The 16013-nt window shown below is 49.2% G+C and overlaps 1 protein-coding gene across 1 annotated transcript; it reads right to left on the minus strand.

Moving 5' to 3' along the window:
• Positions 1-1859: 1859 nt before the first annotated feature.
• On the minus strand, positions 1860-15939 carry LOC115514800 (histone H2A.J). The gene is given in 3 exon segments (XM_030316984.2): positions 1860-3995; positions 15295-15439; positions 15442-15939. Coding segments are annotated over 2 exon segments (477 nt in total). The 5' UTR covers positions 15811-15939; the 3' UTR covers positions 1860-3995; positions 15295-15331.
• Between the last annotated feature and the right edge of the window lie 74 nt (positions 15940-16013).

The following is a 16013-nucleotide window of genomic DNA, read 5'->3' on the forward strand; positions in this document are numbered from 1 at the left end:
GGTCAGAAATTTGGGGATGACTTTACTGGGTTTTTTTTAAGTTTATTTATGTGACAGAGAGAGAGCAGGGGAGCAGCAGAGAGAGAGGGGGAGAGAGAGAATCCCAAGAAGGCTCTGTACTGTCAGGGCAGAGCCCAACTCAAGGTTTGAATTCACGAACCGTGACATGATGACCTGAGCCGAAGTTGAGAGTTGGACGCTCAACTGACTGAGCCACCCGGGCACCGCTTAACTGGGTAGTTTTGACTTGAGATATCTGATGAGACTGGAGTCAAGATATTAGCTGGAAGTGAAGTCATCTGAAGACTTGACTGGGGCTGGAAGACCCAATTCCCAGATGGCTCTCATGGCTGCCAAGTCAGTGCTGGCTATTGGGCAGAAGGCCTCAGTTCTTTGGCCTCTCCGTAGGTCTGCTCCAGGACTCCCTACGTGGCACCTAACTTCCTCAAAAGTGAGTGATCCAAGAGAGCAAAACTGAAGTCACAGTATCTTTTATGACCTAATTCCAGAAGCCACAGTATTATATTACTTACATAGGTCAGTGTATCCAGTTTGGGGAGGGAATGATCCAAGCGTGTGTGTGCATACTGGAAGGTGAGATTACCAGGGCCATCTTGGAATCTGGCTGTCACAGTTCTGAAGGCAGATGCCTCCATTTCAAATTCAAATCCTGTCACTTACTAGATTTATGAGTTTAAGAAATTTACTAACCTCTATTTCTCAGTTGTCTCATGTTCAAAATTTGGATGACGATGGTATGGTAGGTGGTATTACTACTCCCAAATTTTTGCTGCATATTTGGGAGGATTACACATCCCTGCCCATCCATATGGATTTACAATATGCCTCCCCATATGAAGAGTACATTGCTCCTCCACATCAACATCAGTCATTGCCACAGGAGTGGCTTTGGTTGGTAAAGTATTAGAAGTGACGTGTGCCCACTTCCCAGAAAAGTCATTAACAGCAATAAGATCCCTTCATGTCGCATTCAGCCTGGGTCCCTCCGTGAAGAAAACATGGAACAGAGCCATGGCAGATCCACTAAGAAATACAGTGTGAGTCGGAAACAACCTTTGCTGTTGCTACGAACTAAGATGTGGGGGTTGTTTGTTGTAGAATCTGGCAAAAATCCCATAGATACAACTATTATCTACTTTGTAGGAGGGTCGCTAAGATCAGATGAGGTCATTTTTTTGAAGCGATTCAACAGTCTAAGGCCGTATGCACCCTGAATGCACCTGATCTCATCGGAAGTGATTTCACAGTGCTTGACACACAGTAAGTGACCATATATGTTACTTTTTAAAAAATTCTTTTATGTTTTATTTTTTATTTTTGAGAGAGAAAGAGGGACAGTGTGATCGGGGGAGGGGCAGAGAGAGAGGGAGGCACAGAATCTGAAGCCGGCTCCCGGCTCCGAGCTGTCAGCACAGAGCCTGACGTGGGGTTCGAACTCATGAACGGTGAGATCGTGACCTGAGCCGACTGAGCCCAACCGACTGAGCCACCCAGGCACCCTGATATATGTTGCTTTTTAATCCTAAATTCACATGAACTGAGTGTATAAGCCATACCGTTAATTAATGTATAATGAGATACACTTGATATTAAATAAAGTATCAGATGTGTGCTTAATTTCTGGTCAGGAGATCAAGGTACAGATTAGAGGATATATTTTGAGCTGGACTTCCAGCAGCATGAGGACCCGGGAAGATATTTAGGACTCGAAAACGCTGTAAACACTGGTCTGCACGTTAGTTGTTCAAGGAAGATCAGTGTTCGTCAGCTGTGTTTGGTCCCACTGTTTCCCAGTGGATGAGTACAGTCTGGTTAAAAAAGAGAAGGCGCTCTAGGGATTTCATACAGATGGAATTTAATTGAGATAATTATATAAACGGGTGATGAAAGAGTTGAGAAACCAAAAGAGGGGTGGGGAGTAACCAAAAGATACGCGGCAGCAGGAAGTTGTGTGTCTCCCAGGGCTACTGGGACAAAGGGAGGAAGAGGTGTTAACTCCTATTAACTAGGAGCTGGGGCTGGAACCCCCCAGCGTAGCTGGAACAGCACAGGCTGGTAAGGCAGGAGCTCAGAGCACCAAGTGAAGGCCTTCTGATGAGACAGAGCCATAGAGTACCAACTGGGGAGACCCTAGGAAGTGAAGAGGGAAGGGAGAAGTGCCCAGTCTCACCAACATGGCCTACCAGCGTCTCCATTGGTCAAAACTCCTGGAAACCAGAGAGCAAGGGAGCCTGGGAAATGTAGTTTCCAGGGACAGTCAGAAATGTAAATACTTGGGCAACTTTTGATGCCTGAGCACATGACCCAACCTGCACCCAACCAGACCTGTGTGTGTGAGAAGTCAGAGATACTCTTCCATTTCTAAAGACACTGGATCAAGAAGACAGTTTCACCTTGTTTTAAACGGGTCGTGATATATTCCGTGTGGTGGGCATCCTCTAAGGTGACCCTGTGCCTCTGAGGGTTCACACCCTCGGGTTATCCGTTTTCTGTGACTGTGCGCTGCTCTTGGGGACTTGCTAGGAACAAGTAGAATGCATCAGAAGCGATGGCGGGTCCCTTTTCACATTAGGTTCCCAAAGGTTGTGGCCCCTGTCTGGGGCCCTCACTTGCGCCCTCTCTCATGCTCGCTCCCTCAGAAGAAAGTCAAGCTGTAAGCTGTCCGGTTGGAAGGCCCACAAGACAAGAAACAACCAACGAGGACTTGAGCCCCTGAGTCTAACAGTCCTCGAGGGTCTGAATCCTGCCAACAGCCATGTACACGGGTTCGTGAGTGGATTGATCCCACACTGGGCCTTCAGTACACACTGGGCCCCATTACAGCCATCGCTGTAGACCCACCACATCTTCAAAGCAGCCTGTGAGAGAGCTAGAGGGCCCGGCACGGCCAAGTTCCGGTCCTGAAGTGGCCAAGTTTGGGGATCATTGGTGATGTGGTGATAGAGAATGGATACACCTAGAGATGAGCCAAGCTCGTAGATAAGGGGAAAAGAAAGGAGGAGGGGGCATTGTTTTCAGTGTCTACTATGTGCCCCGTACATTATCCCCACTTAACCTTGACATCCATCCCCCGAGGCAGGTGATAGGACTGGTTCCATTTTCCAGACAAAGAAAAACTGAGGATAAAAAGGGGAAATGGTTTGCTCTCGGTCACATAGTGTTGCAAAGGAGGGGCTGACATATGGCCAAACCTGTGTTTTTACTTCCATTATCCCACAGGGTCCCAGAAATCACAGTGTCCAGCCTTCACGGCTGCTGTCCGTCTCCTTTCGGTTGGGCACAAAGAAAAAGAACAAATTGTTCAATATCAGGTATCTTCTTGCTTCCTTAAAGTTGAACGTCTCTCTCAGAAGTTCTCTCTCTCAGAATGACGAAAATCACCAAAAAGTAACAAATGAGTAGGGCCTCATTTCTGGTGTTCCTTGGTTAAAGACTAAGCTACAAGAGGACATTACAAGATGGGAGTGGCAACCAAGTCAAATAAAACGAACCTTCAGAGCGACAGGCAGTTCACAACTCCTTGGGCCAGTAGACCCCGGGTGTCAGCGCGTAACGAAAAATGACGACACGGGCAAGTTCCCTACGTCTCTGTGTCCCTAGGCCTCTGGGATCGTAAGAGCGCCTACCTCATAAACTCCTTATGAAGATAAAAGAAGGTAGCGCTTGGCACGCAGTGAATATTATAATCTACTTCCTGCAATGAGGCAGGGACTACATCCGTCACAGTCTAACGCTAATTTGGAGAGCGGTGAATTTGGGTAGAAGGGCAATTTGTCCGATTCTGAGGCCCAGCTTCTGAGCTACAGGTGAGATCCCGGCAGCGAGGTTCCTGATGATGGAGCCAGAGTACCGCTGTGCACCTGCTGTTCCGCCACAGGGACGCGGGCGCCCGAAGCCGAGCTCAGCCTGGGTCCCCTAGGAGCATCCATAGAGCGCGGTGGTGGCGGGTCTGCACGTATTTCAACACCGACCACCTAGCGTGAAAACAAGAAGTTACTTTCATGGGTTTTTGTAAATGTTTTTAGTTTCATTAAAAAATCTTTTAAGTGTATTTACTTATTTTGAGAGAGACAGAGCTGTGTGAGCAGGGGAAGGGCAGAGAGAGAGAGAGAGAGAGAGAGAGAGAGAGAGAAGTCCCAGGCAGGCTCAGAGCCCGACGTGGGGCTTGAACTCGCAAAACCGTGAGATCATGACCTGAGCTGAAACCGAGAGTCAGACACTTAACTGACTGAGCCATCCAGCTTCCCCCACAAGGATGCTTTCAAAAAGTGTTCCTTGAAAGATAGTTGATGGTACGTGGAGAGGAAAGAGATTGCGGGCAGAGGAGGGACGGTAGAAAGGGGACCTACAGGAGATAAATGGGAAATATAGAAACAGCAATTGGTTTCCAGCTTTCATGAAGGACATTGGAGAAGACAGACACAAGGCAATTTCCATCATGTTCAAAAAGTTGGATCTAGGCCCTTAATGGAAGCTCCTTTCCACTCCTTTCCACTGACTTCAACCTCTAGAGGTCATGCGACTCGGACCAGGCCTTCCTATTTGGGGCCTCCGGTGGTCTTGGCTGTGGCCCCTGGAACTAGGTTGGGGGGCAGAAGTCTGCCAGGGCACTGGCTGTTCTCATGCAACGCTCAGGGCTCATCTCTGGGGAAGGAGGGGCACATCCTGGTGCCCAGAGGGGCGGTGCTCCCCAAGGGCACCCACTGCCTGTGCTGTTCCCTCAGTAGAAAAAACACGAAAGCAGACTTGAATAGGGAGAAGAAACATTTTCTGTGTGGGCGTCAGCTGCGAACGCCAGCCTCCCAGCACTTGGGAACATTGGCTGATCTTCCCACGGGGAAAGAAGCAGCCATTGTTCTCAGTTTATCACCAGGCAACCCCGAGGAAGTCCCTGGGGTCACTGCTTAAACAACCCTGCTGTGCCCTAGTGGCGCCTTGCTCGCCTTGCTCGGGGCATTCGGAGCCCGCTGTGCTCACAGCCCTCACTCCCAGCGTCACCACCTGCCAGGCCATGGCCACTCTCCCCCTCTGGAAGTAGGAGAATGATCAGGGAGCAAAAGCCATGAAGGAAGTTAGGGTTGGGGCAGGTGAGTATCTGTCTGGCTGAAGAGTGTGCTAGGTGTCCTCCTACAATCTGGAAAGTAGGCATGAAAACAATACGAAATATACATGGGAGGTACAGATGGGAAACAATACGAAAATATACATGGGAGGTACAGATTATAGGGATTTATTTATCTTTGAAAACCAATTTTTTAATGTTTATTTTTGAGAGAGAAAGAGAGAGTGTGAGCAGGGGAGGGGCAGAGAGAGGGAGCGAGACAGAAGCCGAAGCAGGCTCCGAGCTGCCATCACAGAGCCCAACAGGGAGCTCAAACTCCTGAACCGCGAGATCATGAGCTGAGCCGACGTCAGACGCTTAGCCAACTGAACCACTCTGGGGGGGGGGGGGGCAGGAGTGTGGGATTTAAATTAGCCCAGAAGCATGGGAAGTGAGACGGGATCTTTCTGGGTAGGAAAATAGTGTGAGCAAACGTGTGTGTCCTCACCGGGGAGGAGCGACGGTTGTTCAAGGCGGCGGTGTGCTGCTCACTGTTTAACAACTGGCTGGCTCTCCAGGAGAAAACCAAACACCCTGATGTGTAGCATTTACTAATCCCCATTAGTAACTACCGGTACCGTAAGCAGCAGCGGTTTTAAGGCTACCAGCCCTACACTGAACACAGAGTAGCAAGAGAGGAAGGAAAGATCCAAAATGGCACGTCCACTGGAGGCGTGAGACAGTCAAGACGTCAAGGGCAGAAATATACCTCAGGGTGTGGACGTGTACAAACCACTGATCTCTTTAGCAACCGTGCACAAGGCCAACTGATTCAGGGCCCTGGTCTCTTCACTCACCACCTGCAGGGACTGAGCCAAAGGAAACAGAAGCTTCCTTCTGTGCTCTACGCTCACTTATTCTGTCCTCCCCCAGGGCCCATCTACCCGGGACCCTTCTTTTTAATAGCCGTCTGCATTTTTCTTTCTTGTGTCAAGGCTGCTCAGATCCCCGGTCGGGGTGAATTCTCCACGTCCAGGGAGCGAACCGAGCCCAAAGTGGAGGGGGCAACGTATGGCGCATCCGTGCCTTGACATCCTCTGCTCTTGGAAAGACAGCTCAGCTGGGTTCGAAAGGCCCACCCGTTCCACTGGGGCTGCTGGTCCCGTACATGGAAGAGACTTGGGGGGAGGTGAGTGGCGGCATCCGCTGCCATTTCAGCGGCGAATGTCTGCTGGGCCCTCTCTTCTAGAAGCTTCCTCCTGCCATGGGCCTAGTTGCCACCAGCAGCAGGTAGTATTCCAGCTTAGCATAAGCCCGGTTACTTCTGTCTCTATGGGTGAAGCCAGCAGATCCCCGAGGGGGATCCCAATATCCTCTCCTGCTTTTGCTTTTCCATATTTGGAAATAGATGAATCGATAGATGATAGATAGACAGACAGACTGGAATGGATCTCTGTCCGCATCGTTTCGCGCATGTTTACATTAAGCTTCACGAGGAACGCTGTGCTTCCTCAGGTACCAGCCCATTGGATTGGTTCTCAAAACTCTGGGAGGCGCTGTCCCATTTTACAGATGGCAAGTCTGATCTTCAGGGATGGCAGGTGACTTACCCCCAGTCAGACACGTGGTAAGGGGCGGACCAGAGCTAGGACACAAACCCCAGCAGTTAACTCCAGGTTCCCATGCCTTCCCGGAAGGTCTCGCTGCGTGTCTGCTGTGCAACTACATGTATTTGTGTGTGTGTGCCCGTGCACAAGCCACTTTGTATAGACTTGGTACATCGATGCCCTCTTCCCACACCTGCCTGCCTGATGGATTCGCCAGCTGTTTCTGGACTGACCAGTGTATGCCAGGCAACGTCAGTCCCCAGGCTCACAGCGGGCAGTGCAACAATGGCCCAGAGGGCCCCCCAGCCCCCAACACACACAGACTTTACAGCTTAGCGGAGACATTCTTAAAACGTGACCTTAAAAACAAAAAAAAAACCAAACAAATAGACAACAGCTGACCTTGGTTGAAGGAAAAAAAGCAATAGGGAGAAGGGTCGGAGGAAATTGGGAGAGGGTATTTTCTGACTCCGGTGGGCAGGACAGGGCCATGTCACCCGGGAGATGTCTCAAGCAGGTAATTGAGAGCCGGCCTTCCTGCCTCCCTGCACCACCTCATGCCCCGGCAGCGGGCTGGACTTTGGAGACTGTTCCTATTACATCGTATCGTCTCTAACTCTCGCAAGCGAAATGGTGTTGAAAGTTACACGATCTTATCCGTGTTGTTCTTTTGAGCTTCAAACAATTCACACGGTCCTCTTTCATTCTTACAGTCACCGTAAGGGAGGCATTGCCTCCATTGTACAGATGAAGAAAGTGAGGTTCAAAATTGCTACCTCGGCTAGGGCTATAGAGTTTCTAAGGCAAAGAACCTCGAGTCTCTCACCCAAGAGTGGCGCGTTTCTGTTCACTTTCCACAACCCCAGCAGAACGGGAGGACTGTCAATCGGACGTGCTGTGAATCCGGGTTTATCATCTCGTTTTATATGCCCCCCGATAGCGGACGGGTTACGTGCACTAAGATGTAGGGACACAGTGCAATCCCACAGGATGGTGTACAGAAAGCTCCCTGTTTTCACATCTGGAAAGTTCTCCAAAATACACTGTTGTAGGAAAAGAGTAAGGGCAGAACAGTGTATACAGTTGGCTGTCTTTCATCAGTGAAGGCGGGAGGGGGTGGCTTGACTCACATCTGCGTGAGTTAACAGTGCGTAGGTATACAAGGGAATTAATGGTTACCTCGTAGAGTAATCCAGTGGAGGGGTGGATTCTCAACACATACCTTGGTAGTTTGATTTGTCTGAACCCTCTGAATCTATGACTAATTCAAACCATTAGACATATTTCCTACGAGAGAGAGCTTCTCTTCGATAATATTTTCCCGCCTTTACTCTCCTCCCCAAGCTGTACGTGTACACACAAAGAAATAAACCCGGAATAAGTTTTCAGGAGGAAAAAAATTGCAGGTGCAGAATCAGTCAGTCATGACTGACCATGGCACCCCATCTATCCATTTATTTCTGAGAACCGATGAGTTTCACAGACACTTTCTGGACCCAGACATCTCTGTAGTGAGAAGCTTTGGAAACCGAAGGAAAGATCTGAAACCAAAGTAAAGGCCGTTAGGAACTTCTTCCTCGGCCTTTCTCAACACAGGCAGAAAGACCCACAGGCCCGTCTCTGGTGTCAGACCTTCTCAGTTGCTCGTATAGAAACTCCCCACGGTCAAGAGGACCCAGGCTCCCCGGGAAGATGCTCTCATTTGTTTTTTAATGTTTATTTATTTTGAGAGAGAGAGAGAAAGAGAGAGAGAGAGAACAGGGGAAGGGCAGAGAGAGAGGGAGACACGGAATCCGAAGTAGGCTCCAGGCTCTGAGCCATCAGCCCAGAGCCCGACGCGTGGCTCGAACCCTCAAACCGTGAGACCGTGACCTGAGCCGAAGTCGGACCTCAACCCACTGAGCCACGCAGGTGCCCCGGAAGATGCTCTCATTTTGTTCTTCAGGCAGCGTTGCCAGATTTGGCGCATAAGAATGCAAGATGCCCGGTGAAATCTGAATTTCAGATAAATAACAATTTTTGTCTTAGCGTAGTACATTTTGTGCAATAGTTTAAAGCATATTTAGTCTTCAACAATTATTTGTTGCTTATCTGACATTCACATGTAACTGAGCATCCTGTATTTGGTCTGGTGACCATACGTTATATACGCAGATGCCACCTGGAGGGCATCGAGTAAGTGCCTGTGAACAATTAGAAGGACAAGGAGTGCCTACCAATAGAACTTTCTGGGATGACCGAGGTGCTCTGTATCTTTCTATCCAAGACCGTAGCCACCAGCAACTTGAACTGTAGCTAGTGCAACTGAAGCCTGAGTTTTCAATTTAATTTCACTCAATTCTTTGATTTAATTATGTTATATTTAAACTGAGAACGTCACATGTGGCCAGTGGCTACCGTGTTGGACACGGCAGCTGTAGAACCGTCACGGATCTCCCTCCAAAGTGAGTAACTGGGATTTAAGCCTGGGTGGAGGCTAAAACGGTACATACCCCAGGGATAAACCTTCAAGGCCCTGCGGCTTGGTGACTATTCCATTTCTGGGCACATCTAAGGTTTGTGGTCAGCACGTTCGTTCGGAGTATTTACTGAAACTCCGCCATGTGGGGAGAATGTAAAGTGCCAGGGTATAGACACGGGTGGGATAGAATCTTCCACAAACAGCCTGGAGAGGAGGGTGCTAACTGGATAATCCGCGCATTGGAATGTAGGAGCCAGGAGCTGCCCTTCTGTGCAGAGCAGACACTGTGAGTGGATGAACAAGTATTGACTTTGTCACACGCACCAGCTGCGTGACTCTTTTCTTTCCAGGATTCCAAGCGAACCCTTAGTAACCACAGACCCAGTAGCACATTAAAGGGGATTCTTTTATGCGGGGGTATCAGCCGGCAGAGAAGAGGCCCTTAAAAGAATGAAGGGCTTCCTGAGGGTTGTCATGAAGACATTAAATCTGGGGAGGTTAGTGCACAAAGCCGAAAAGGGGGAGCGTGGCAGGCAGGCGGGGCGCACTTCCCGATCTCGCTGCACACCTGCTAACGGGGCGAGCTGTGGGTGACGGTTACTGGACAGACCCCTCTCCGCAGACAGCGCAGACAACCACGTGCGGGGCTCAGAGCGGGCTTTCTGGGCCACGCCATCCCCTCCCTGCGCGTTCGGCGGAGCTGAGTGGCCGCCACTTCCCAGACACTCTGCTGGATGCAGGGAAGGCACAGTGAGAACGCAGAGAGGTCCCCATTTCATGGAGCGGAGGCTGGAATGGGGAGACGCCAGAGCTGTGAGACCCAATAGGTAAAATCTGGGACTGTAGTTCAAAGAGTCTACACAGGGTCACGGCCAGAGAGTGACCTGCCGGAGCAGTGAGCAGAGGGAGGCTACTTCTTAACTTTACTCTTGATACTTGAAGTTACCAACTTAATACACGCCCATTTTAACACTTTACACTCAGATGCTTGTAAAGGTGAAAAACCTCTCTTCCTATAACCTTACATCATGGGGGCTTGTTTCTAGAAGGTAGATGTCCTCTTTTTTCAAGGGCCAACTTTTTTTTTTTTCCTGTTTGGTTTCCGTCTTTATTTATCTAGAACTGATTTGTTGTACACAAGGCCAAGGGTCTAATACTACATTTAAATAGATATTTCCAGGAGAATTTTTCAAAAGAGTATAGGCCATGGCAATCCTTCCCCGCCCTCAGTAGTCCTGTTTACTATTTGTTTCCGTGGGTGTCTCTCCATGGATAGGAAAAGGCATCCCATTATTACTGGTATATACAAAGCTTAACTACTAGAAAGGTTGACTTTTTTACCCCTGATATGCATTGGCCACTTGAATTTATTAAAAAAAATTTTTTTTATGTCTTTGATTTTGTTTTTGAGACAGAGAAAGAGAGACAGACCGAGCGGGGGAGGGGCAGAGAGAGAGGGAGACACAGAATCCGAAGCAGGCTCCAGGCTCCGAGCTGTCAGCACAGAGCCCGATGCGGGGCTTGAACTCAGGAACCGTGAGATGGTGACCTGAGCCGACGTGGGACGCTTAACTGACTAAGCCACCCAGGCGCCCCTGGCCACTTGAATTTAATAAAAGATACAAAATATCCTGGTTAGTCATTTTCTTCTATTATATTGTCTAAAATCTCCTTCTGGCCTATGTAGTTTATGTCCTGTCTTCTACGGCTTTCTTTCCCGCCTTGCTTAACAATAACACCTGACCCTCAGTGTTCGCGTGCACACGCACACATATGCACACACACCCCTGAGGTTAAGATGTTTCCTAAAATGTCATCCAGTATTTGTATTTTGTATCCAGATCTTTGATCTGTCTGGGTAGGTCTGTCAGAACAGGACTGTCTGAAGAAAAGCAGAGTCCTGAAGGGTGAGAGAGAGCTTTCCAGAAGACAAGTCAGGGAACAGGTATTTTGGAGAAAAAGAGCAACAGTGAAAATGTCTTGAAACAGGAAAGAGCTTGGCAGGTGGAAAGAGACCAGTGTGGCTGGAACAGAAAGATGGAGATAAGTCCGAGAGAAGGCCAGAGGCCAGAGGCCTGAGGTGGTCATGGGTGGCCCCTCAGGTCATGGCAAGGAGCGTAGAGAATACAGGAAGACACGTGTTGGGGGTATAGGTGACATGACTTATGGATAGTTTGGATTTGTGGAGAGGAAGGGAAGCAAGGAAGGCTCACCCCCTAAAGTTTTGGCTTGAGCCAATGGATTTAGGGTAGTGTCACTTCCTGAGCGGGAAGGAATAGAGGGAGTAACAGGCTTACAACGTCAACTCCTGTGTCTTAGGTGGATTCGGGCTGAAAAGAGAGTTGCACGTGAAGGAGTTGGGGAGAAACGTGCATACACGCATTCACACTTCACAATGGAGGTCGGGGCTGGAGATGTAAAATTGGAAGTTTACTGCGCATAAGACAGCCTCGGAAACTGCAGAATTGATGGAACATCAGGGACATCGGGGAAAGACCGGGAACAAGTACCAAGCGTCAAGGTTCTGAACTTTAGAGCACGTGGTATAGTCTGACCGTGTTGGGATCCATCTTTAACGCAAAGACAATTTGTTGTGGTGCAAAGTCAAGTCCTGTACTTTCGGTTCTGGGTATCACCACCGCCTGGTGTCCCTGAGGCTTAGCACACTCACTTCTTTGGGAAACAGCCTCAACTGTAATGACGCGCGTTAGTCCTAAGCCCGGAGACGGTTCCACCCCCTTGCCCCGGCTGCCACACAGGGAAACTACTGCAGTGTAATCAAGTCCCATGAAGTTCGGATATTTTTTAAGATGCCCACCCTCACTCCATGCCTGTGACTTCACTTTATTTTCAAGTCCGCACTTCTTAGTCTCGATTTCAGTACGCGTGGGGAGTCCTCAGTTAAATTCCTAGCATCTTCTAATAATATACACGCATATTTAACAGGAATATTTACGTTGGTAATTATAACTTAGGATCGTCGACAGATGACAAACCCGTAGGTGGTAATGTAATTGACCTTAATATACGATCTTTCAATTATAAAATGTATCGTGCTTGTAAAAAAAACTAGTAAGTGACTGTATAATGGACGGAATAAAGGAAAGCTGCATAGGTGGTTTCAAAATGTAAAAAGGGGTTTTCTAGTTGGTGATGCTGCATCATCGTGGTCTGCATTGTTGGGAATGCCCTAAATAACCAAATAATGATTCAGCTTAGCCTCACATCTCAGTAAATCCCTGAGATCAACTTTTTGTCCCTGGTGTCCAGGTGCCTCCAGTAATTGGAAGGCCTGGGTTTATCATTCTCATCAACTTGCCCCAACTGAAATGGTCCTCCCCAGGACCCTTGAGGCATGGCGGATGGAGACCTGCTCGATGGCTGGAAACCAACTGAAGCTACTGAGAATTTATTGCTCACTGGAGAATTTTCCAAAGGAGTAGCTAGGGCTTTTGGATATAAACAGTGACGTTTCAAAGAGGAAGGAAAAGAAGCATGCTGGAGAGGGGGAGCTAGGACACATCTCTAAGCAGTGTCCTCTGCTTGGGGAACGGCCTCTTGGCTGTCCTCTTAGGTAAGAGCTGGTCACTTGGCACCTTCTGTGCCTCTCTGAAGCTCCCCAAATAAGATGCCAATGCAAACTAGTTTTTCAGAAGGGATTTTCTACTGCAAAGAGAAGATGTTATTAGCAACCTGTTAGTCTCCTCTGGTGATAAGCAGACCCTCTAGAACAAAGTGCTTCCTGATGGCCCAGCCACTGACTCAGCTCAGCATTTACACACTGCCCAATTTTCGAGTGTTTATCTTATGCAAGGGTCTATGCTGACTGTTAATTTAACAAGATGGGGTCTTTGACTTTAAGGAGGTCTTGCTGAAGAGGAAACAAATAAAATTAACACAATGTATCGTTAACTAAACAATACAGAGTTTTGTTACTGAAGCCCAGAGGGGAGAATTCAAAATCATATCTTCACTAACTCCTTCTTCACTCACAAGAAATTAGTGTATCAAGTCCTGTAACTCTTTACCGAACCACCTCCTGATTTGTCCCCTTGTTTCAAGTCTAGGGGCTTTTCCTCTGGGTTTGCAGTGCTAATACCACGGGTGACCTTCCTCCGTTTGTGTAGATTCCAGGGAGAACACCTCTCCTCTTTCCCTTGAATTCTTCACAGCTGAGGATACAACTGGTGACAGTTGGGTACATGGACAAAGTTAAGCCATTATGTATTGAGTTTTTACCGGTTTCATTATTCCGACAATCACCTATTAAGGGAGCTGTGCTTACAGCAGAACAGCCAGCAGTTAAAGTATTGGCTTCCTGACCTTGGGACTTAGACAAGGTCTAAGTCTGTGTTCTGTTCCTGTTACCGAGGCTTTCAAGTCTGGAGAGTGATAGCACTTACCTGTAGATTGTTGGCTTAAATGAATTTTCTGGAAGCAGGTAGAACTATGCCTGACACAGTAAAGTGCTCAGTGTCAGCTGTTGCCCTTGAGTGCCTGTGTTCTAGTTTCAGAACCCACACTGCTGAGCCTACTTGTTTCACCACTAGGTGAGCGAAGGTGAACAGGAAGAAATGGAGGCAGGGGGGAATTGACCACGAAGCCCAAGGTCACCCACCTGGTCAGTGCTGGAGCTGGGCTCAAAACCAACCTGGGAAGTTCATGAAGAGCATTGCTAGGCTCATATAAAGCAATTCGGACCTAAGGATCCAAGTTCTCCAGCATACAAGAAATTCTGGGTGCAAAGAACCTGGTCCTCTGGGCGGACCCCAGTCTGGACCGCTGCCAGGCCGGAACCTCCCCGTGTGCAATCTCAGCCCGCCCACCCCTTAGAATCCTTACAAACTCAGAAAACTCTAACGTGTTAGAATCAAGGCGCTCACTTGTTCTGCCCCTTTGTCTTCACCAAACTCCCAGACACCCTAGCCCCTTTTTTCCAGGGTGACTATCAGGCTGGGGGAGCGGGAGGCGGGACTCGGGGAAGGAGGGAGGTGGGTGGGAGTGGAGGAGGAGGAAGGCTGGGAGGGTGGAGGCTGCTTCCAGACCATTCCAGAAGCGTCACCATTTAGAAAGTGGGAGGCATGTCCACGGGGAACCAGCTTCTGTTTAGATGATCTCCCCTCCCCTCCCCGTGCATATTCCGATATGAATGCTCCCAACACTGCCACCTGGAAATGCTTCAGTGGGAGCTCCCAGAGCGTGTGCAAGAGGCTGTTTCTCCTTGGGCCGCCAGTCTCGAGTGCAGGGGTGTGGGCAACCCGTGGCCCACTCACCCTTCCTGCCTAAGAACTTTCCAGAGCATTAACCCAGTCACCCCAAAGAATCACTTGGAGACTCAATCCTAGAAAATAAGATTGCAGGAAGTTTTGCACGGTCCCAGATTGCAGCTTTTGGTGTTGGGAGCAGCTAAATGACTAGCTCCTTAGTAGCAACTGCTTTGGAGAGGCCTGTGGCCCGATTCTACCTTTTTTTCAGGCTGCCTTAGGAATCTAGGCATTTGAGCCTCTTGAAATAAAGTGTTAATTGCAGTTGGTTGAAAGTCCAGCACTGCTCTAGGTTTGGGGCTCTAAATGTATTGATTGGCAGAAAGGTCTAATGAAAACACCAATTTTCCACCAGTTTATGGATGACAAGACCGAGTACCAGGAGTTAGAAACTGGTTCCAAAGCCAATTGACTTGTAAACAGAAGCCTCAATTCGAATGTGGATTCAGTCAGTATTGTGAACTATCCCGTTCGGGGAAAGCCACTTTTCAGAGACCCTTTCCCATACTTGAAGTTTCAGATAATACTTTGAAAACTTACAGGAGCAGAGGCTAACTCCTTTATAGATTAGTTAAGACGGGTTGCTCGCAGCCCAAGACGAGGCACCTACGAGACTGGCCAGGGAGTTACCGTGTTACTCGGTTAAGTTTACCTTCAAGGACATCCGAGCGACTTCGCAAGACAGCTTAAGAAATCACTGCGGAGCTGCGCAGTTAGCCGAGTTTTAAGTTAGGCATTACTATCCGAGGTGCCTAGATTCGTCAAGTCAGGAAGTACAAGCAGCTGTCGGACACTCGATTTGCCGTTACCTAGAAGGACCGGGCGACTTTAACACCTGGACACTTTTTTTTCAAAAGCCGAGGAACCGCACTATCCTGGCTTGGGCTAAAATCAACTTACCTTTATCGACTTCCCCGCCTTAACCTAAAGAGTGGTATTAGCTCTTCCTTTGAAGTGGTGGGGGGGCTCTGAAAAGAGCCTTTGGGTATGAAAGCGCTTCCGGGAACTCAGAGGACTGCCAGATCACTTGCCTTTGGCCTTGTGGTGGCTCTCGGTCTTCTTGGGCAGCAGCACGGCCTGGATGTTGGGCAGGACGCCGCCCTGCGCGATGGTGACGCGGCCCAGCAGCTTGTTGAGCTCCTCGTCGTTGCGGATGGCCAGCTGCAGGTGGCGCGGGATGATGCGCGTCTTCTTGTTGTCGCGGGCCGCGTTGCCCGCCAGCTCCAGGATCTCGGCCGTCAGGTACTCCAGCACGGCCGCCAGGTACACCGGCGCGCCGGCCCCCACCCGCTCGGCGTAGTTGCCCTTGCGGAGCAGCCGGTGCACGCGGCCCACCGGGAACTGCAGCCCGGCGCGAGAAGAGCGAGACTTCGCCTTGGCGCGAGCCTTACCTCCCTGCTTGCCACGTCCAGACATCGTAAGCAACGAAAAGAAGTCCCAGGACAAGAGAGCTAATCACTTGCCAAAAGACAGCAAGCCGAGACGTAGGTAAAACATCGCTGCTTTTATAGCCATTTCCTGGGGAGCAAACCCGGTTGCCTGATTGGCTAGTAACGAGTCTCAGTCAAGTGGCCAATAGAAAAGCTTTATTTCCATACCTCATTTGCATAGTTCTGCCC

This window comes from Lynx canadensis, chromosome B2, assembly GCF_007474595.2.
Source record: "Lynx canadensis isolate LIC74 chromosome B2, mLynCan4.pri.v2, whole genome shotgun sequence".
NCBI lineage: Eukaryota > Metazoa > Chordata > Mammalia > Carnivora > Felidae > Lynx > Lynx canadensis.